We start from the raw sequence: 24,350 nt of genomic DNA, 5'->3' as shown, positions 1-24,350 counted from the left end.
TAAACTAATATGTTATAGTAGGTTATCTCAGGATTTTATAATAATTAGATTTTAAAAAATCAAATTGCATGTCTTAAAAAATCTTGCTATCGGAAAAGATAATACAATGCAAAGTACACTGTGAAACCTTAGAATGATTAGTCTGGTAAATCACGTGATATTTTAAGTACATGGCAGGACCCTGATATTAAAAAAGCACATTTAGATAACTTTTTATTAAGGCATATTTTCATAAGGAATAATCAATACCCACAATATACTTGCTTTTTAATTTAAATTTTGATAGTGTTTTCTTAAAAGTAGAACAAATTCATATTTGTTTATTTACCTGGTGTAATAACAATCTGAGCATTGATTGCATAACTAGAACTGCCATTCTGCAAGCCTTCTTCTTACCAGGCTTAGGCAAGAAAACAGAGCAGATGACAAGACCCAACACTAAATAAGAAAACCTATTTTCTTCTTCTTTTTTTTATTATTATGTTCAGTTAGCCAACATATAGTACATCATTAGTTTTTGATGTAGTATTCAATGATTAATTAGTTGTGTGTAACACCCAGTGTTCATTAAAACCTGTGCCCTCCTTAATACCCATCACCCAGCTACCCCATCCCCCAACCCCCTCTCTTCTGTAACCCTCAGTTTGTTTCCTGGAGTCCAGAGTCTCTCATGGTTTGTCTCCCTCTCTGATTTTTTCCCATTCAGTTTTCCATCCCTTCCTTTGTGGTCCTCTGTGTTATTCCTTATGTGGTTTCACTCATATGTGGAATATAAGGAATAGCATGGAGAAAACTTATTTTCTTGATTTAAAATCAAATCCCCCTTTTATTTAAGATTTATTTATTTGAGAGAGAGAGAGTGGGAGGGGAGGGGCAGAGGGAGAGAATCTCAAGCAGACTCCCAGCTGAGCATGGAGCCCCAATGTGGGGCTTGATTCTATGACCTCAACATCATGACCTGAGCTGAAATCTAGAGTCAGATGCTTAACTGACTGAGCCACCCAGGCACCCCCTCAAATCCCATTTTTAATGCCAAAACAAACACAATCTTGACTATGCTCTTAAAAATTTTGGGCTCTACTTCAACACTGTTTGCCTACTCCTAGATTACTAACAGGCTGTTTCTCTCTGGAAACTGTTTAAAACTAAATTAAAAATTAAATTATTTAGAGGGAGAGCAAGATGGCAGAGGAGTAGGAGACCTAAATTTCATCTGGTCCTAGGAATTCAGCTAGATAGTTAATCAAACCATTCAGAACACCTACAAACTCAACAGGAGATCGAAGAAAAGAATAGCAGCAACCCTCTGAACAGAAAAGCGACCACTTTCTGGAAGGTAGGATGTGTGGAGAAGTGAATCTGAGGTGATATTCAAGAAGACAGACCATGGCACGGGGGAGGGAGCCTCCTCAGCCAGCTACTGGCAAGCAATAGAGCAGTAGAGCACAAAATCGGAACTTTGAGAAGTCTGCTCCACTGAGGGACATCACTCCAGTGGCTAAGCAGGGGTTGGAACCCTCGCTGGGAGAGTGTGGTCTCTGGACCCTCAGGGTCACAGAAAGACCAGGGGTGCCTGAGTGCGGCACAGCTCCCAGGTATCGGAGCGGGAAAGCCAGCTGCAAAGATGGAGCTGAGGAGTGGGCTCTCAGCTCGGGGTTGCCATAAACCATGATCCACGGCACAGTCGGGCCACTGCTCTTCCAGCAGGGACCCAACAAGTGGCAAACTTTAACACCCCCCTCACTGAAATGGACAGATCACCTAAGCAAAAGATCAACAAGGAAATAAAGACTTTAAATGACACACTGGACCAAATAGACTTCACAGATATATTCAGAACATTCCATCCCACAGCAACAGAATACACATTCTTCTCTAGTGCCCATGGAACATTCTCCAGAATAGATCACATCCTGGGTCACAAATCAGGCCTCAACTGGTACCAAAAGACTGGGATCATTCCCTGCATATTTTCAGACCACAATGCTTTGAAACTAGAACTCAATCACAAGAGGAAAGTTGGAAAGAACTCAAATACATGGAGGCTAAAGAGCATCCTACTAAAGAATGAATGGGTCAACCAGGAAATTAAAGAAGAATTAAAAAAAATTCATGGAAACAAATGAAAATGAAAACACAACTATTCAAAATCTTTGGGATGCAACAAAGGCAGTCCTAAGCAGAAAGATATAGTAATACAAGCCTTTCTCAAGAAACAAGAAAGGTCTCAAATACACAATCTAACCCTACACCTAAAGGAGGTGGAGAAAGAACAGCAAATAAAGCCTAAACCCAGCAGGAGAAGAGAAATAATAAAGATTAGAGCAGAAATCAATGAAATCGAAACCAAAAGAACAGTAGAACAGATCAAAGAAACCAGGAGCTGGTTCTTTGAAAGAATTATAAGATTGATAAACCCCTGGCCAGACTTACCAAAAGGAAAAATGACCCAAATAAATAAAATCATGAATGAAAGAGAAGAGATTACAACCAACACCAAAGAAATACAAACAATTATAAGAACATATTATGAGCAACTATATGCCAGCAAATTAGATAATCTGGAAGAAACGGATGCATTCCTAGAGACGTATAAACTACCCAAACTGAAACAGGAATAAATAGAAAACCTGAACAAACCCATAACCATCAAGGAAATTGAAGCAGTCATCAAAAATCTCCCAATAAACAAGAGCCCAGGGCCAAATGGCTTCCCAGGGGAATTCTACCAAACATTTAAAGAAGAAATAATACCTATTCTTCTGAAGCTGTTTCAAAGAATAGAAATGGAAGGAAAACTTCCAAACTCATTTTATGAGGCCAGCACTACCTTGATCCCAAAACCAGACAAATACCCCATCAAAAAGGAGAACTACAGACCAATATCCCTGATGAATATGGATGCAAAAATTCTCACCAAAATACGAGCCAATAGGATCCAACAGTACATCAAAAGGATTATTCACCACGACCAAGTGGGATTTATTCCTGGGCTGCAAGGTTCGTTCAACATCCGCAAATCAATCAATGTGATACAATACATTAATAAAAGAACAAGAACCATATGATCCTCTCAATAGGTGCAGAAAAAGCATTTGACAAAGTACAGCATCGTTTCTTGATTAAAACTCTTCAGAGTGTAGGGATAGAGGTACATACCTCAGTATCATAAAGCCATCTGTGAAAAACCCACAGTGAATATCCATACTCAATGGGGAAAAACTGAGAGCTTTTCCCCTAAGGTCAGGAACACGCCAGGGATGCCCACTATCACCACTGCTATTCAACATAGTACTAGAAGCCCTCGTTGTTGTCTCAGCAATCACACAACAAAAAGAAATAAAAGGCATCTGAATCAGCAAAGAAGAAGTCAAACTCTCACTTTTTGCAGATGATATGATACTTTATGTGGAAAACCCAAAAGACTCCACCCCAAAACTGCTAGAGCTCATACAGGAATTCAGTAAAGTGGCAGGATATAAAATCAATGCACAGAAATCAGTTGCATTTCTATACACCAAGAGAGAAGAAAGAGAAATTAAGGAGTTGATCCCATTTACAATTGCACCCAAAACCATAAGATACCTAGGAATAAATCAAAGAGGCAAAGAATCTGTACTCAGAAAACTATAGAATACTCATGAAAGAAATTGAGGAAGACACAAAGAAATGGAAAAATGTTCCATGCTCATGGATTGGAAGAACAAATATTGTGAAAATGTCTATGCTACCTAGAGCGATCTACACATTTAATGCAATCCCTATCAAAATACCATCCACTTTTTTCAAAGAAATGGAACAAATAATCCTAAAATTTGTATGGAACCAGAAAAGACCCCGAATAGCCAGAGGAATGCTGAAAAAGAAAAGAAAAGCTGGTGGCATCACAATTCCAGACTTCAAGTTCTATTACAAAGCTGTAATCATCAAGACAGTACGGTACTGGCACAAAAACAGACACATAGATCAATGGAACAGAATAGAGAACCCAGAAATGGACCCTCAACTCTATGGTCAACTAATCTTCAACAAAACAGGAAAGAATGTCCAATGGAAAAAAGACACTTCAACAAGTGGTGTTGGGAAAATTGGACAGCCACATGAAGAATGAAACTGGACCATTTCCTTACACCACACACAAAAATAGACTCAAAATGGATGAAAGACCTAAATGTGAGACAGGAATCCATCAAAATCCTTGAGGAGAACACAGGCAGCAACCTCTTCGACCTCAGCTGCAGAACTTCTTCCTAGAAACATCGCCAAAGGCAAGGGAAGCAAGGGCAAAAATGAACTATTGGGACTTCATCAAGATAAAAAGTTTTTGCACAGCAAAAGAAACAGTCAACAAAACCAAAAGACAACTGACAGAATGGGAGAAGATATTTGCAAATGACGTATCAGATAAAGGGCTAGTATCCAAAATCTATAAAGAACTTATCAAACTCAACACTCAAAGAACAAATAATCTAATCAAGAAATGAGCAGAAGACATGAACAGACATTTCTGCAAAGAAGACATCCAAATGGCCAACAGACACATGAAAAAGTGCTCAACATCGCTCGGCATCAGGGAAATCCAAATCAAAACCTCAATGAGATACCACCTCACACCGGTCAGAATGGCTAAAATTAACAAGTCAGGAAATGACAGATATTGGCGAGGATGTGGAGAAAGGGCAACCCTCCTATACTGTTGGTGGGAATGCAAGCAGGTGCAGCCACTCTGGAAAACAGTATGGAGGTTCCTCAAAAAGTTGAAAATAGAGCTACCCTACGACCTGGCAACTGCACTACTGGGTATTTACCCCAAAGATACAAATATAGTGATCCAAAGGGGCACATGCACCCCAATGTTTATAGCAGCAATGTCCACAATAGCCAAACTATGGAAAGAGCCAAGATGTCCATCAACAGATGAATGGATAAAGAAGATGTGGTGTATGTGTGTGTGTATATATATATACACACACATATACATACAATGGAATATTATGCAGCCATCAAAAAATGAAATCTTGCCATTTGCAACGACGTGGATGGAACTAGAGGGTATTATGCTAAGCAAATAAGTCAATCAGAGAAAGACAAGAATCATATGATCTCACTGATACGAGGAATTTGAGAAACAAGAGAGAGGATCATAGGGGAAGGGAGGGAAAAATGAAACAAGATGAAACCGGAGAGGGAGACAAACCATAAGAGACTCTTAATCTCAGGAAACAAACTGAGGGTTGCTGGAGCGGAGGGGGGTGGGAGGGATGGGGTGGCTGGGTGATGGACATTGGGGAGGGTAGGTACTATGGTGAGCACTGTGAATTGTGTAAGAATGATGAATCACAGACCTGTACCCCTGAAACAAATAATACATTATATGTTAATAAAATTTTTTAAATTAATTTAATAGAATATACATAATATGAGCAACATCTTGACACATTAGAAGTGCTACCACTAACAATACATAATTTTTGTCAAGGAACATTCAAGGTCCATTGATAATTTTATTCCTATTTGAAAAATGTGTTTATACATATTTTCTTGCTTTCCTCAATGTTAATATATATTTATACCCACACATATATTTTAAACAGTTGTATCTCAAGAAAAAGGGAAGAAAATCAAGGAAAAACACAAAGAATTATTATGATTTGCAGGTTGAAGGAGAGGTGAATCTGGTTATTAAATGGTCACTGCTGGGGCGCCTGAGTGGCTTAGTCAGTTAAGCGTCTGCCTTCGGCTCAGGTCGTGATCCCAGGGTCCTGGGATGGAGCCCGGGATCAGGCTCCCTGCTCAGCAGGGAGTCTGCTTGTCCCATTCTTCTGCCCCTCCCCTTCCCCTGCTCATGTGGGCATGCGCGCAGACACGCATGCTCTCTCCATCTCAAATAAATAAATAAGATCTTTTTAAAAAAAAGGTCACTGCTGTCCTGGGGATTGATAATTTCTGAGGCTGGTTAAATGACCTAAGATCTGAGTAGCAGATCTAAGGGTATCACTGGGGTTCACCCAAACCTCATGATGCAATGGAACTGCCAGTGGAGGAGCTTCCTTACAGGCACCTACTATTTTCGTTGCCGTCCAGCCTCTAGGGCCAGGGGAGATATGAAGTTATTAATCAGGAAGCTTTGGGGAAAGCAGATGTCTTTCTATTGCAAGATTCAAAGGCAATGGACCTTACCTCCAGTAAAGAGTACGTTTCTCGATCATTTCTCTCTCTCACCTTGACTTCATCGGCAAAGTCATCCATAAAACAGTCTATTAGATTCATTAAGGATCGGACTAAGTTTGTATCTGAAGTAGGAGATAATTCCTGAAAAATCAGGGGGAAAAGTGTATAAAACAAATTAACTTAAATTAGGCACTAATTAAAATAGCATCAACTAATACTTATTGAATTTACTTAGTCCTCATAGCCATAGTACCTATGAAAAGGCACTATTATACTTCCCGTTTTGCAGGTGGGAAAACTGAGGCACAGATCAATTCCCTAGTCTATCGTGTGGCGCCACTGGATGTCCTGTCCCGTGGATGCACTCTTGAACCACTCCTGCACTGATTGCCAAAATCAAAAAGTTTACTTTTACATGGTCAGTTGCATTCATCAATGACCTAGAATCTATCTTTATACCGATTTTGTAAATCAAAACACTAAAAAAAATCTTTCAGAGAATTAAAATTAATGAATGTGTTTCCAAACTTATTTTCTACATCTTTACAGCAGTCCTCGTAGTAAACTCACTCCTATGAAATAAATTTGCAAGGCTTGAAGAGCACAAAATGTTCCCAGAGTGCTGTAAACACCATGCACTTTACTTTTTTGGGTCTCACCATGACAGTTTATAAAATAAATGCAATAGTGTGTACAGCTCCTAGCACCGTGCACCACATACAGCAAGTTCTCCACAAATATGTGTCTTCTTCCCTCCAATCTTTAGAGTGGTATCGCTTCGTGGTTAACACGTAAGCATTAACTCTCTGAAACGGACTCTGAAGTTTAGAAGCAGCAGACTTCATCTTCAGCCACTGTCCCAGTAGAAACAGGCAGAAATGACAACGGAGGGGCGCCTGCGTGGCTCAGTCATTAAGCAGCTGCCTTCGGCTCAGGTCATGATCCCAGCGTCCTGGGATCGAGCCCCGCATCGGGCTCCCTGCTCAGCGGGAAGCCTGCTTCTCCCTCTCCCACTCCCCCTGCTTGTGTTCCCTCTCTCGCTGTCTCTCTCTCTGTCAAATAAATAAATAAAATCTTTAAAAAAAAAAAAAAAAGAAAGAAATGACAACGGAGTTTCTAAAGATGGGACTAAGTATTATTGACGCAAGACTAAAATACAAAATAAGATACTTATTACTATATAGTAACTAAAAGGAATCCAAAATTTGAAAGGACAAAAGTGCATAGTACATTTTATTTATTTTATTTTTTAGTTTTTTTTAAATTTTATTTTATTTTATTATGTTAGTCACCATACATCATTAGTTTTTGATGTAGTGATCCACGATTCATTGTTTTCATATAACACCATTTTAGAAGCTCGTATTAAAAGTGTGTTTTCTCTTTTGCTACTGAAAAGATAGTTATTATATGGAAAATTCATACATTCGTAAGACCTACATTCTCTGACAATGTAGGGGTTGGGGAGGGCACCTATAGCTTATTTTCCAAGTTTAACTGTTTTTGAAACATGATTACTTCTCATCTTCAACACATTTCATGTTTGCTTGGTATTTAAATTTTTTAACAGGCAAGCTTCTTGAAAGAGCAGCATACCCCACTATTGTGACCAGTTGCTCCCACATTCAGCCAACTGCCCTGGAGCAACCTTGTCTCTTCCCTGAAAGTGTTTGGGCCATGTCCTTCTCCCCATGATCTTCTCAATTTTCAAATCCAAGGGACATGTGCCACTCCTTTTCTGCCCTGACCTGTTAGTGGTTTTGGTAATACCGACTATTTGCTTCTTAAAAGGCTCTCCTCCCTGAAATCGCAGCTGCACCCAGGATTCTATTCTTTGCTCTGTATCTTTTTTCCTCTTTAGGTAATATCCACTGGCATGATTTTAAATTCTGCTTTCCGTGTCTGTACCTTGAACCCAACCTATGCCTTAAGCTTTTCTATTCTATTTCCAACGGCAGGAGAAACAGCAGCTCTGTGTGCCTCTATTTGTTCCAGAGCTAAAGTCATCCTAAAAGACCTTTGGCTGACATCTCCCAGAGCAGAAATTAAGCATACTTTCCCTACAATTTCCAGCTGGGGAGGGTTTAAGAGCCTGGCTGGAACTAGATCAACTCTCAGAGGCAGGAGATTTCCATTCATGCTGTCCTTTCCCCCCATTGTATCTTTCCCCCTGCACCAATCCCCAGGATACGCTGAAAGAAGGAAAAATGGATTTGGACTTCTTTCAGTCTTCTACCGGGGACTGATTTTCCTCCCTGAATCCCAGTTTTTTAGCCAACAACAGTCATCTCTAAACAAGTAGATGCACTCGTGCTAAATAGAGTGGCTTCCTCATTTAGCCTGCCTGAAGCAGTAACATATTCCTCCATTATTACCCACTATCTAATTCCTTGATGTCATGAATGAATTACTTTTAAAAATTGGCCTTTTGCTGATTATAAAATAATACATATTTATTCTAGGAACTTTGAAAAACAAAGAAAATTATAAAATAATACATATTTATTCTAGGAACTTTGAAAAACAAAGAAAATATATAAAATATAATAGTCCCTGAGAAATGAGAGATAACATTTTAGGATATTTTTACCCAGATGTGGTTAGGTGGACTTTTAAGATTTTTTTTTTTTTAGGAGGGAATAGATTAGCATCCATACATTTTCTCAAACCCTAAAATGCCTCATTAACTTTTTTTTTTGGAGAGTAAGTATGTAAATTAAAATCTTTTTACTTTAATCGGGTAAGTTTTTAGTTAAACCTGTTAAATTATTTTAGTATCTGAGAGTTGACATTAACAATAGATATTAAAATGAATTTATTTGGCTGATTTGGATTTTCCATTTATTTAAGTCTTAAAATTCTCATCCCTCTTACCTTTGCATGCTTTCTAATAAATTCAACAGAAACTGGGACCATTCTGTCAAACAAGCCTACTATAAATTCTTTCTGAATAAGACTAATCGCAGCAGGTAGAAGATTTATCCAAGACAACATTAGTGGTCTCCAGCCTAACATGTGAGGCTCCATGTAAATCATACCACATCTGGAAACCTGGAAAAAGAAAAATTGTTTACTATCAAGGTAATGTTTCTATAAGAAATATGACTTGGTACATCTGTTTCTTATAACCTTCAGAAAATTCTTTTTAAAAAAGTTTAATTTTATGTAATTTCATGATCTAAATTTTTGTGTATGACTTTACCAATGGTTTTAGATAAAGAGGAAAAAAATCCCTGACTCTTAAATTTGTCGAGGTAAGTCAAAAGATATGCCTGTTCTTAAAGAATTGGAGTACTATTAAAATGAATTCTACTAATTTTTTCCATTCAAAGTCAAAATTACTAAGAAAAGCATTTATAGCATTTCAAATTTATAAGCAGATGTCAAAATTGAGAACTTACAGTAGCAGGAGAAGCAACTTCCAAATCCATTGGTTCGAAAATAAGATTCATTTGTGGTGACATCTGAATAATCTCCCCACTCATCAGACACAGCTTTTTGTTATCATCCAGCACCGTATTCATATTCTCAATCCACACTGCATCTACTGGTCCATCGAAAATTAACCATTTCCTATCTGGCGTCTGGTTTATGCATATGATGAATAAAGGGCAAAAATTAATAGTGATAATGTAAGGAAACAGTCCAATAATGTTTCACAATTTAAAAATGTAACTCCTAAAATTAATTTCACCATGAAAATGTAACAGCATCTTTTGAATAAAGTGTGTGCGTGTATGTGGAGAGAGAGTCACTGAAGAAACCTATATATGCCATGGACGAGACAGAAATATAACATCTTTTCTCAAAATCCCATCTTTTCCAATGTTTCTGGACTCACATATAACATGTTTTAGAAAGTATTATGAGAAAAAAATATAATTGCCAGGGAAAACAGTTTTCATTGAAATTATCTGATTCTATGTAGTATTATGTTCATACAGATTTAGCACTCTTGGGTGCTAAATCAAGTTTTTTCTTCCCTCCATTGAATGAATTCACATGTACACACCCTCTTAGGTTGAATGGTTTCATGATGATACAGGAAATTAATATATGATTCAGTCTCACAATGATAAATATGACAATATTTGCACATTGTCTGAACTACAGTAAATGCTCAACAAATATTAAGGAGTGGCCAGGTAGTCACTGGAGAGTACAAAAGCTGATTCTCCTTTCCAGATCTTATGAATCTGCTTTTTTCGGCACACAGACAATGCCCTGGTTCACTTGCAGCAAATATGAATTCAAGTTGAAGTGGTGAGGGATTTGAATCCATCCTAACACTTTCTCAGGCCCTGTAGCCAACTGCTTTAATCTACAAGACAGCGGACCCGTCATAGACTCAGGCTGCCCCACACCCACACTCAAAAGCCAGCTATGGCCATGCTCAGGAAGCAAGGAAGAGCTCATACCTCAGGTATCACCTCAAGATCAACTTTCCCTTGCACTGCTGGCTTCCCATGCCTGCTAATCTTCACTTTGGGCAACACGGCCATCTAACAGCAAGATGCTGGGCTCTACAGTCTGAAGGACCTCACTTTTCATTTGGCTTTACTACTTACCAGCTGTGTGACTTTAGATCAGCTCCTTAACCTCTCTGAGACTGAGTGTTTATGGGGCAAAATGTCCTGGAAAATGTAATGTATGCTATGTAACTGAGTATAAAATGGCACGTATCTCATAATTATTTCTGTATAAATAATGTGACTACATACATTATCTAGAGATGTCATGTGTTAATCTGGGCCAGAGTGCATCCATTGTGAAAGGAAAGAACCTGAGAAGTTGTATCAATGATCTCACACCTCCATCTGCCTCACAGTTACTTTTATCCTTGAAATTACTAGTAAAGCCTGATACTGGGCAAGATCTCTGCCCCATGAAAGCCAATTCTTATGTTACTTATTGTCCGAGGTCCTTGAGCCATTAAGAGCAGTGTTGAGTTTTGACATTTGTCTATTATTACACTGACGAAAGAGTCATGATCAGCTGAGTCCTTAAGTGGATAAAGAGCACCAAAGTCAGGACACATGGTAGGCAGAATAAAGGAAACTTTTATTTTAAAAAGATTTAATAAATTAAATGTCTCTAGACTAGGCCCCTTCTCTTTTTTTTTTTTTTAAAGATTTTATTTATTTATTTGACAGAGAGAGAGACAGCGAGAGAGGGAACACAAGCAGGGGGAGTGGGAGAGGGAGAAGCAGGCTTCCCGCGGAGCAGGGAGCCCGATGTGGGGCTCGATCCCAGGACCCTGGGATCATGACCAGAGCCGAAGGCAGCTGCTTAACGACTGAGCCACCCAGGCGCCCCCCCTTCTCTTTTTTTTAAGATTTTATTTATTTATTTGAGAGAGAGAGAGAGAATGAGTGGGGGAGAGGCCAAGGGAGAGAGAGAAGCAGACCCCTGGCTGAGCAGGGAGCCCAACGTGGGGCTTGATCCCAGGACTCTGAGATCATGACCTGAGCCGAAGGTAGACGCCCAACTGACTGAGCCACCCAGGCATCTCCCCCTTCTAAGACCAGACTTAGCAAGCTGTCTCCCATTTGCTCACACTCTGTGCACAGCCTGCTAACCTACAGCAATCAAATTAACACTCAGTGGTCTGTGGACTCCTTCTCGTAAGAGCGGGCAACAGCCATCAGCAGAATAAGCCAGGAGGAGGTTAGTGCCCGTTCTCATTCACAACAGTCAGCGGCTGGCACACAGGCAGCCCATTCTCTTCCTAACGTGGTAGGGCCAAGTGTTAGAACTTCAAGGTATTGTTTTATAAAGGTCTGCAATTTCTTGTCTAAGAATTGGAGCATGCCTAACAATTAGTGGGTATGACTGAGACAGCAGCCCAAAAGGTGGGCGACGGAAGAACATTGCTGAAGGAGGCAAAAGCTCACATTATTCAATGTTCTCTTTCCTCTATCCTTTAACCAGAAAAAAAGAGAGCCAGGAGTGCTTTTCCCTGCCCTTGTTTCTCCTGCTGTCTCCTCTCTGCACACCAAGGCAAAGGGTCTGGCCAGCCCGGCCTCTGGCATCTCTGTAGGTGCTAACAATGTTCCTCACGGAAACACTGCTGGACCATCCAGGATTGTGTTTTAAATAAATACCTGGGACTAGAAATATGTTTGTCTGAAACAACTGGAAAACAAGTCAGAAATGCATCGGAAGGAACTATGACGGTCTTTCTGAATGCGCACACTCAAGTGCTAGTGCTTACCGTTGAAGTAGCAAATGCTCTGAAGCTGACAGCGAGGACACCATCGGACCACTCATGTGACACCACGTCAAACTGTCCGTACAGCTGACCCATGGTGACAGACTTGGGGTTTAGAACAGTGATTTGAACCTTGTTCTCTTCCATTAACCCCTTAATGGGGAAAAAAAAAGCCATTCAATTAGAAGGATGTTGTCTTTATACATAAAAAAAAACATGAGTGGATATGTAGAAAATCCTAGACTCCGCAAAGAAACTACCAGAAGCAAGGAGTGCAAAGCATACAAAGTCGATATGTAAAGACTGGTTGTATTTTCTATACAGGGCCAATGAACAACTAAAAAAAAAATAAAATTTTACAAATACCATTGACAATAGTACTTAAAAGTCATGAAATGGTAATAAATTAGCAAATGATGTGAAAGAACTATAAACCTAAAACTACAAAAGGAGAGTTGGCAATTTGTTTTTTTTGTAAAGGGTCAGATAGTAACTATTATAGGCTCTTCAGGTTACATATAGTTGGTCACATATTCTTCTCCGTTTCTCTTTCTTTTCTTTCTTTCTGGTTTTTTTGTTTTTTTATAAACCTTAAAAAATGTTACCACCATTCTAAGTTCTCTGGCATTAGAAAAATAGGTTTGGGGCCAAAGCTGGCCTATGGGCTGTAATTGGCTGACTCATGCTACCAGACATTCTCTGAGAGAAAATTAAAAGATCTAAACACAGGGGACTATGTTCCATTCTCACAGAACTGAAAAGTTAATATTCCTAAGTTGTCAATTTTGACCAGAACCTTGAAATCTGGTGTGGGAATTATACAAAAGATGTTAACACCCTTAGGGCATGAGATTTTATGTTTTTAATTAATAGATGTTATTTTCTTAGAGTAGCTTTAGGTTTAAAGAGGAATTGAGTGGAAAGTACAGAGTTTCACACATATTCCCTCTGCCCCCCAAGCCCCCTACTGTTTCCCCTACTATTAAAGACTTGCATTGGGGTGGTATAGTATTATGAATGATGAACTGATGATACATTATTTTATTTTTTTGAAAGATTTTATTTATTTATTTGACAGAGAGAGAGCAAGAGAGGGAACACAAGCAGGAGGAGTGGGAGAGGGAGATATATATATATATAACATCTTTTATATAATTTTGTATAATTCCCACACCAGATTTCAAGGTTCTGGTCAAAATTGACAACTTAGGAATATTAACTTTTCAGTTCTGTGAGAATGGAACATAGTCCCGTGTATTTAGATCTTTTAATTTTCTCTCAGAGAATGTCTGGTAGAGATAGATAGATAGATAGATAGATAGATAGATAGATAGATAGATAGATAGATATAGATATAGATATAGATATAGATATAGATATAGATATATAGATATAGATATAGATCATAACAAGTAAAACTCTTCCCAACACTGCCTTCTGCCCACCACCCCCAGGGCTTGGGACACAAACTACCGAACTCAAGAAAAGATGTGGAATAACAACACTAAACAATAAAACAAGCTCGAGGTCTTCACGTTCTTCTCTGTGCCCACCAAAGGGATAACAACGCATCATCCTACATTGAGAAGTATGGGAAAGCTCCACCCTCTTAGTCAGAGGAAGTTGTTGCCACTAAAGCAAGATTTTTGTCCCCAAAATGCAGCAAGGCCAGTGAGACTCCACAATCAAGATATCATGATCACAAATCCCATTTGGCTACAAACAATGAAATATGTGAAGCAAAAACTATTCAAAATACAAAAAGTAGACAGAAATGCAGTATTAGTTGGAGAATTAAAAATAGCCTCATTCCTTTAGCATGTCAAAGTAGACCAAACTGTGATGTGTAAGATGGGAATTGTGAGTAATACAAGCATTTATTGCATTTGTGTGCACATGTGTTATATAACACAAAACACACTTTCACTCCGATACCACAAGCATCCAATCACAGAAGTTTACATTATTAATCTAATCACCCAGAACATGAAAAATACTCTCTTGAAAGTATGAAAAGAAAGCTTTCAGTCTTCTCATGTTCTCAGATTTTTTCTACAACATGTGTTACCTTCATAAATAAAATTTTGAAAAGAAGTAAAAGGTTGACCAGCAAACCTATGATAGATCCTTCATACGCTAAACTTCATAATTGCTTCATGTTACCTTTCTAGTAGTATTTTCCTTTTGACTCATTTTTTTCCATGATTTTAAGTTGCTACATTAAAGTGTCTTTTAAAATCACTATACATTCTATCTTGCACAAAGCTGATTATGAATAAATCAATGCATTAATAACACACTCACCTTTTCACATATGTCATTTAGTGCTCCAGCTAAGACACGGTATGCACTGGTTTTTCCTCCAAACGGTTCCCCAACAATCATAAAACCATGACGCACAATCATCATTTCATATATTTGAAGTATCTTCTCAGAAAAGAATCTGGTCATTTGCAAATTCATGGATTCACAGTTGTCTTTGATAGCTGCTAGCAAATCATTATAATCTGGTTTTGGTAATTTCACACCAGGAAACAAATCTGAAGTGATTCCCTGATGATAGATGATGTGGGGATTTATATTACATATCTGATAGCCTCTCTCTCTCTCCACACACACATACACACACACACATACACATATACATGCACACACACGCACAAACACACATACATACACATAAACGTGATGAAAGTCCTCCCATCCTCATATTTAATAATGATGGAAATAGAGCCATTAAATAGTTCAACAGTATTTTTAACAGCTTTATAGAGGTATGACTGACATACAATGAACTATATAAAGTGTTACAAATTCAATAAGTGGAGTCATCAACTCAATCAAGATAATCAACCTATCACTCCCAGAAGTCACCTTGTGACCTTTTGTAATCCTCCTTCTCTACTCTCTTTGCCACCTCCATCACCAGGAAACCACTAATTTGTTTTCTGTTACTATTTTTATTTGCATTGTCTAGAATTTAATATAGATGAAGTTACACATTATGGGTACTACTTTTTTTCTGACTTCTTTTTACTTAGCATAAAGATTTGGAGATTCACATATGTGACATCATGTATTAATAGTTCAATGCATACAAGTATTACATTTAAATCCATTCCCCTGTCGATGGATACTTTCATTGTTTCCAGTTTGGAGTTCTTGCAAACAAAACTGCTATGAACACTTATATACAACTCTTCGTATGGACAAATGCTTTCATTTCTCTTGGTTGAATACTGAAGAGTGGAAAACCTGGATAATATGGTGGTTATGTGTTTAATATTTTAAGAAACTATCTGCTTTCCAAAGTGGTTGTATTATTGTACATTCATTCCAGCAGGGTATAACACTTTTAATATTTGGTATGGTCAGTCTTTTTAATTTTATCCACACTAATAGGTATGTCACAGTATCTTACTGTGGCTTCAATGTGCATTTCCTGATGACTAATGTTTTTGCATGTGCTTATTTGCTTTATGTATATGTTCTTAGTGAAGTGCCTTTTCAAATCTTTTGCCTATTTTTAATTGGTTTATTTTCTTAATGGTAAGTTTTGACTGTTCTTTAAATATTCTGTATACAAGTCCTTCATCATATATCTAATTTGCAGATATTTTTTCCTAGTCTGCAACTTGTCTTTCATCCTCTTACCAATGTCTCTCAAAGAGTGAACATTTTAAGTTTTGATGAGTCTATTTTATCAATTTATTGTTTTATGCATTGTGCTTTTGATGCTGTGTTTAAGAAATTTTTGCCTAAGCCAAAGTCACAAGAGATTTCTCCCGTTTTCTTCTAGAAATTTTTACAATACTTTTAAGTTAAAAAGTTAGACAAATATGACCTTATTTTAAGGCTTATTATAAAGACAGCTTCATATTGTATAACAATAGACAAATATACCAATGGAACAGAATGGCGAGCCCAGAAAGTGACCCACACACATTTGAACAACTCATTCTCAACAAAGGCACAAAAACAATTTGGTAGAGAAAAGATAAAAAGATAGAATGCCTGGATTTGTCAAAACAATGAACCTTAATCCATACCTCAGTATCACATACAAAAATTAGTTCAAAGGTATTTTAATCATTGCGGTGGCCAGGATTTTAATCAGCTTTGTGTCCCTCAAAGATTCATGCCCACAGAAAGCCTCAAAATGTAACCTCATTTGGAAATAGGATCGTTGCAGATATAATTAGATAAATTACGATGACGTTATCCTGGGCCTTAAATCCAATGACTGGTGTCTTCATAACAGAAAGGAGAAGAAGATTCAAACACAGATACACCCAGGGAAGGCCATGTAATGATGGAGGTAGAGATCAGAGTGATGCCAACCCACACCAGGAAATGTCAAGGATTGCCAATAGCCACCAGAAGCTAAGAAGAGGCAAAGGAGTCTTTCCTAGAGCCTTGATTTCAGATGTCTTCCCTCTAGAACTTTGAGAGAATACCTTTCTATTGTCTTAAGCCACCAAGTTGTGGTATTTTGCTATGGCAGCTTTAGAAACTGATAAAATCATATGATGTATGATTGGAAAGAATTAGGATTCCATACTTAGTGTATAGGAATACATAAAGTTGATTGCAAGTTCTAAGAAACATACCTTTATAAACTGTTAAGGCTATTTTATAAGTATTATAGCAAACCTATGTAAGAAATAGGACTTATTTTCACTCTGAAGGTAAAAGTAAAAATTCAGAAGTGCTTCATGTGAAAGCACACATTTGACCTATACTTGAGAATTGATGAATTCTGAGTTTAATTGCCCCTATATTTAATCCTTCAAATGCTGTTATGGAGAAACTGATCTTAGTTTATCAAAGCAATGTTTCCGTGAGATAAAGAGGAGGAAAATGCAATGCAGCTCAGTGGTTAAGAGCACTCTGCAGCCTGACTACATGGTTGAAATCCCCACTCGCTCATGTACTAGACATAAATCAAAGCTAATTACCTTTGCCTCAGTTAAATGATCTGTAAAACAGGGATAATGATAGCACCTGACCTACTGGGTCATTGTGAGCGTTAAATAAGTTACTATTTGCAAAGCTTTTAGAATAGTGTCTGATACATAGTAAGTGCATAGTATTTGGTAAATAAACAAACATATCTTCTCAGATTGTTCAAATTGTTTTTGGTTGACCTTGAATGAAGGAGACCACTCGAAAACATCTTTGGTATCCAGTGGTTCTCAACCAAGACCAGTTCCCCTGACTCTCCTGCCTGGTAGAGAGTCAAAAATACGTGGAATTGTCTGGTTGTCACAACAGAAGAGATCTATCAACACTGGGGTGAGGGTGGGGGGCAAGGATGCCTAATGCTCTACAGTGTAGGGGACAATCTCACAACAAGGAATTGTCCTAATCTGAAGTGACAGTTATGCTCCATTTTTGAGATATTGCTCAATAAGTGTTCACTGGATGAATACACAACTGCTTGAGAACATATCTGGTGAGGTATATTTCCACTTTATAAAAATAGAGTCTTTACTCTTGAAAAATTTGTACAGTATCCTAGTACCAAAGAAACTGAGGAAAAAACATTAGGAAGAAAATTTGAACCTATTCCTCATAGTATCACTCTATATTTATGCTGCCAGCTCTAAGTACTATGGAAAGATCCTTTGGAATGATGAAACATGGTTACTATGGAGAATAGATGACAATGGGCCACACCACAGTGGCAGTGTCACCCCTCCCCATCCCCATAACGTCATACCACTTCAGTCCTTACACACTGGAAGCTAACTGCCTGTACTTTATTTTTTTTTTTTTTTTAAAGATTTTATTTATTTATTTGAGAGAGAGAATGAGAGAGAGAGAGCATGAGAGGGGGAGGGTCAGAGGGAGAAGCAGACTCCCTGCCGAGCAGGGAGCCCGATGCGGGACTCGATCCTGGGACTCCAGGATCATGACCTGAGCCGAAGGCAGTCGCTTAACCAACTGAGCCACCCAGGCGCCCCACTGCCTGTACTTTAAGGCAGCACATATTAGTGCAACATCTAACACTTGCTGGGAGCCCATGGCCCCCCCAATTCCTTCTAACTGAGACAGAGAAAAGGAAAAGAATGACATCAAATGATAATATGAAAACCTTAACCATTATTCTAATACTCCTTCTCAATTAATAATAGTATAATCTTAAATATAACTAGATAATTAAACTTAGTTCTTCCTTTAAATCATCCTGAAAAACATCAATTTCATAAAAGCCATTATACTCTTTTAAAGAAATTAAGCTTTTTATTATTTTTTTAAAAGATTTTATTTGTCAGAGAAAGAGAGCACAAGCAGAGGGAGCTGCAAGCAGAGGGAGAAGCAGGCTCCCCACTGAGCAAGGAGCCCAATGCAGGACTCGATCCCAGGACCCCGGGATCATGACCTGAGCCAAAGGCAGACGCTTAACTAACTGAGCCGCCCAGGCATCCCAAGAAATTAAGCTTTTTAAAAAAAATTTCTTCAATTATTAATTTAACAAACATTTGCCAAGTACCTTTTCTGTGCAAAGGATTCAGTGGTGTGTTAGACGCATTATTTTCCTTCATGGAGCCTACATTCTAGTGCAATTTATCAGCAAACATATTTCATAACTTTTGTGTGCTTATTTACATTGCATAGTTAAACAAAAAGTACTATTTAAAAAATCCCAACTTCTCGAAAGTCATCTGAAGCAACAGAGCTAAACACACTTCAAGTTCAACATGGAATGATCTATGTTTCTCTGCGCCATATCATTATTTTCTGTAGAAGTTTCTCATAGGGAATTGCAAACTTGGACATTTGATAAATACATTATTATAAAAATTCTGATACACCAAAATAATAAATATCCTTACCTCAAAGAGTGGTAAATCATGGGACAAAAATTTTGGCAGATTTACATCAATAATAGATCTAAGCAGCAAAATTTCTTCATTTTCATTTGGATATTTCAGCTAAAAGAAAATACACTCATGATGAAATCTCCATCCGCTAAGTGCACCCCCTACATCTTCACACACACACGCGCGCGCGCGCATGCATACACACACAGGCCCCAAAGACAATTTAAACCCACATAAAACTGTTCTCATTTCTTTTCATTTAATTGGATTGTTAATAATTTTAGAGGTTGAAAAAATTCCCAAACACTTGTGGTAATCTCAAAGTTTACTAAAAACCTGGTTGAACTCTGAACCGTTGTCAGGCCCATAATAAGGTTTGCAGAGTTCACAAAAATATGAACTCCAAATTATTTCTCCCAACTTCAGTACTTTATTCAACATCTCACTCCAAAGTTTCTCCTATTATCATGCATTTAATTTTCCAGAACCCTCTTCCTTTCTTCTAGAATCTTTCTGCCTAATAAATTCCATGTTCCAACTTAACTGGCTTTACTCTTACAAAGTCAGTGATGCCCAGCAGTCAAGTTCAGAGCACCCAATGCCAAAGCTAATCCTGTTCATATGGACTTTGTCTTTGGATCAGTCTAACCACACCTAAATTGTGAGGTGTCAAAAGTCTATTTTGTTATTTGAGAAGCTATTATTTTAAAGCAAATGTTTAAATTGTTTCTTGATATAATAAAAATAAACTTCAAAATATTCAAGCCAACACTTTCAACAATTCTAAATTAGCTTTTGACAAAGGATGAAAGGATTCATTTGCTATGTAACTTTAATAGCTCAATTCCATAGTCAAGATGTCAGTGATAACATACACTAGACAATGCATTATCTTTCCCATTATCTGACCACAGTGTAATCCTGACAACGCCAGGTTAATACAAATTGTTACTTCTAGTTGCATTTGTTTATTGCAAAAAACAATGGTGTGCAGTTATTCTAGGCTAATGTGAAATAGAATATTACCATTATATATCAGCATTCTCAGTAACATTTATTACAGAAGATAAAAATGCATGCCATGGTTCTTAATCATGTAGAATATATTTTAAAATCTTTATCTTCAACAAAACATGAACATGAAAATTTTATAAACTCCAAGGTCACATTTTGCATTTTGCTATTAAGTATAGCCTACCTTGCTTTGTTTCATAAAGAACTAATGCACAGTTTTAGTTCACGCCTCCACAAAATACTTTCAATGAAAAGTTACACAAGTCTTAAAATATATGGATTTTTCCATCTATATAGTTATGATTTATACCATTTTCAAATACAAACATTATATTGCAAGTCTATAACTGCTAGTCTACAATAGGCTGTAATTATATAATTACATTAATTGATAATGTTTTGGCACATTTGTATATATTTATCAATTATACATTATTCCCTTTAAAGCTGTACATATTCATATAGACTGAAAGCCTTCAAAATATTTCTCAGCAGCAACGAATTTCATTCCTTGGTAGTACCTATTTTCATACATTTAAAATTACGGAACAGAACTCAATAAGAATTACGTCTAAGTTTTTACAAATCATAAAATTTCCTTTTTCACATGTGCAAATGATCAACTATTTTTTTTAGTACAATAGCTGGATTTTTTTCAGTTGATGAAACCAACCAGTTACTGGAACTCTGTGAAGACACAGAGTCCTGAGATTTACGAACAGAAAATTCATGAGTAAGAAATCACTTGAGTTCTCTACCTTCAGATTCCCAGCAGCGGTGAGCACAGACTTCACGGCTCTCATGCCATAGTCATAGTGATGTTGCGAGGACAATTGCTCTGAACACAAGCGGTAGGTAGCCACGATTTTTACAGACAGTGGCCGAGCTGTGACAAACCCACAGGAGTACAAGACTATTTCAGCAATCATGGCATAGTCAGGCACCATCATTGCTACTGTCCGAAAGAGAGCCTACAGGAGTGCAGGAAAGGCATTTTTGAAAAGACCATTGTAAAGACAACCCTACTGTGCATTTCCTAATGTGTTATGACTACTTTTCTGCAATAATGTTCAATTACAACGTCCAAATCATATAGATAAAAACACTTAATTTTAAAAACGTGTTTCTTGTAATTGTTATAAATATCATTAATTTCTGTATCACTATTTTTCCTTAAATTATGCTTTTAAGAACGTTCATGATACTTAGGTTTTGGGTGAATTATTAATTCACATGCTAAGTATCAATTATGCTCTATTGTTCTTGGGAAGTGACAGGTTATAGGGAAAATATATCCAAGTCTGCTGGGATGTCCAAAAGCTGGGCTTTTCATATGGGCTGGTGAGAAAGTGCATGGTATTGGGAGACCAGGCTTCAAGTGAGGCTCTCCTGGAATCGAATTAATTTTATGCTGCGGGCTAATCAGATAACTCCTAATAACAAGGCTATGTTAGATAAATAAGGTATTTTGAGATATTTTTAACTTTTTGAGTCTGCAGTCACCACGTCAGTCTTTCACCAAGCATAATAAAGAAATAAAAACTGGAAATAAGCCACAGATCATTATTATTAATTATGATAAATCAATTTTCCAAATTGTAAAGTTTTTTTTCTCATGGTATTTTTAAATGTTGTGGGACAAATAAATGTCATGTGATAGCTAAGTAGAAAACTAGACAGATTTCAAAAGAATAAATAAGAAAATTTAAGTTTAGAATGTCAGTATGTATCAGGACCTACTTCAGTAGCTCATACATTAAGCCAGGACCTTTGTGTACTAAAGATAAAAAAATGGCAATTTTTTTAAGTAGGCTCCATGCCCAACATGGGGCTTGAACTCACAACCCCAAGATTGAGAGTCACATGCTGTACTGACTGAGACAGCTAGGCGCTCCTAGAAAAATGGCAGTTTTATTCAGATAGTTTATAAATATCTTCTGGGAATTCATTGAGTTACCTGAAACACAAGGCACATAGGAAATAAGACATCTTGCTTAAGTGATCTGTTATGACTGTTCCAGGTTGAGAACAAATAAAAGATTGGCATCGAGCAAGATCCTTCCAATGTGTTATGTTAATTACTAACTAGAGGCCTTAGTACTGCTATTTTATCAATAAGGTTACCATTAAATAAAGAATAAAATGTTAAAAATATATGGCTTGAGCAAATAATTTGAAACAGAGAAGCTTAAGCAAGTGCTCTAAAGCACTACATACTTGAGGAAAAGAGAATGCAAGAGAATTACTACACAGATGGTACCTCTTTAAAAGGGTAGGTTCTCAACAACTATTTTTTTTTCACAAATAAGAGAAAGAATGAATGAACCAATCAGTCAGTGGGTCCAGCTAGGTTTGGGTGGTACAGTCTTTCTACAATAGTATCAACTGCTATTGGTTTCAGGTGAAGATCCAGGTCTGTGTGGTGTAGGCTTCCCCCTGACCACATCAGATATTTCACAAATTTCTATTCACATTCCCTCAGCCCTACTAGCAATATGGCCATGGAACACCATGGAACAGACAGATCAGTGGCCAAGAGAACAAAAAATACAGTGTGGTAAAGAAATTTCAAGGGGTTATCATGATGTCCCATCTACTAGGAATCCTCCACCAAAGATTTAACATCGATTTCTATTTACCACAGAGAAAAGCATCCTCCTCAAAACAATTTTAGGTGAATATTTTAATTCAATGGTTCTCAAACTGTGTGAGAAATACTGATATGATATGGTTTGATTTGGAATGTGTCAGAAATAATTTGTTAGTAATAGCAATAAGTTTAAAGGTACTTTAGTGTTCTTAAAAAAATTTAAGTTCAATTCTGGCTTAACCAATGATGTACTCTCTTGAGTGTAAAAGAAGAATTTGGCTCCAGGTATCATACCAGGGCTTGAATAAATTCTGATACAGGTATCAGAATGTAAGCATTATCCTTCTGGAAAGCTATGCATCAGGTTATTGGCTTTGTGACATCAGAAGATCTGGAACATGCCCATTTTACCATGGCTTCTAACATTCAACTATTCTGAAATGTTTATTGAATATTGATTCTTCCGAATAGTTTTAATATTAAATACAGCTTCTCTAATGTAGCAATGTGCTTAAGAAATTGCTCCACTATGCAGATCTTATCTAGATGTACAGGAAGTCAAAATGGGACTGTCTGCATGACGACATAGGTCTAGGGAGATGGGAGGACAGATGCATTGGGTCCTAATTCCCAGGTTCTTATAGATCAGGCCAAGAACTTTGAACTTTTTTCCTGTAGGCAAAACAACAACAACAACAAAAACAAAACCCAATAGCTTTTTAGGTCTGGAAGTTATAGGATTAGATTTCTTCTGAAGACACTGGTAGAATTATAATGGGGAATAAATTATAGTGAATTTTAGTGGAGAAGGGATTGGTGACAAGCGAGCTGTTGCAGTAAGACACACAGGGGAAGAATGAGGAGGGAGGGAAGGAAGGTGCAGCAGTGGGACCAAGCAAGAGCAGCAAGAATTATAAGGCTTTTGTATAATAGGATGCCTGGTTTTGGTGACTGGCTGAATCACTGGGTGAAGAAGAGGGAAGTCTCGAGGATGACTCTGAAGACATTCTCTGGACCTCAGTAAGCTTTTTTTTTTTTCAAGGAAGATCTATTTCTTTCTTTTCAGACTGACATTTTTTCAAAATTGTTAGGTATTTCCATATATGCTTGAAAATAGATGTTCTGTAGCCATTGTAACCAAGAAGACTGCACAGTAGGAAGAACAACAACAAAGCTATCAGAATTTGAGAGCAGTTTTTGGCCTGAAGTAGAAGGAAAATCCATCACCCACAGAACCACAAGGTGGATATTTTGACACTGTTCCAACATGCACAGCACATAAAACTGTGGCACAGTCTGCACGGGGCATTAACGGACTGAACTTTTTATAAGAGTCCCAGCCTTTTGTGATTAGCTATTCACAGATTTTTGCCTTTACAAATACTATCTATCCAGACTGATCCTACTGAAGAAAAGAAAAACATGGGCGAACAAAAGAACTGCTACAGAAAGAGTTCTCCAAACGTAAATCACAATGAAAAGCTGCAAAACGTTTCTTAGATAAGAGGATTTACCGGTTTTTATTTTTTAATCATAC

At 37.5% G+C, this 24,350-nt stretch overlaps 1 protein-coding gene across 1 annotated transcript in view; it reads right to left on the bottom strand.

The window, feature by feature from the left end:
* Positions 1 to 24,350, bottom strand: part of DNAH7 (dynein axonemal heavy chain 7) — a 260,029-nt gene that overhangs the window by 136,576 nt on the left and 99,103 nt on the right. Inside the window, exons 28-34 of the mRNA XM_032405789.1 lie at positions 20,982 to 21,194; positions 19,222 to 19,320; positions 14,687 to 14,935; positions 12,386 to 12,535; positions 9,573 to 9,755; positions 9,046 to 9,222; positions 6,181 to 6,312 (exon numbers count right to left, since the gene is read on the bottom strand). Coding sequence (XP_032261680.1) covers positions 6,181 to 6,312; positions 9,046 to 9,222; positions 9,573 to 9,755; positions 12,386 to 12,535; positions 14,687 to 14,935; positions 19,222 to 19,320; positions 20,982 to 21,194 — 1,203 coding nt within the window. The remainder of the gene's footprint in view (positions 1 to 6,180; positions 6,313 to 9,045; positions 9,223 to 9,572; positions 9,756 to 12,385; positions 12,536 to 14,686; positions 14,936 to 19,221; positions 19,321 to 20,981; positions 21,195 to 24,350) is intronic.

The sequence above is a fragment of the Phoca vitulina genome, unplaced genomic scaffold (genome assembly GCF_004348235.1).
Source record: "Phoca vitulina isolate PV1807 unplaced genomic scaffold, GSC_HSeal_1.0 scaffold1, whole genome shotgun sequence".
NCBI lineage: Eukaryota > Metazoa > Chordata > Mammalia > Carnivora > Phocidae > Phoca > Phoca vitulina.
Note: the sequence above shows the minus strand (reverse complement) of the source record. Positions and strands in the feature narration are given on the sequence as shown.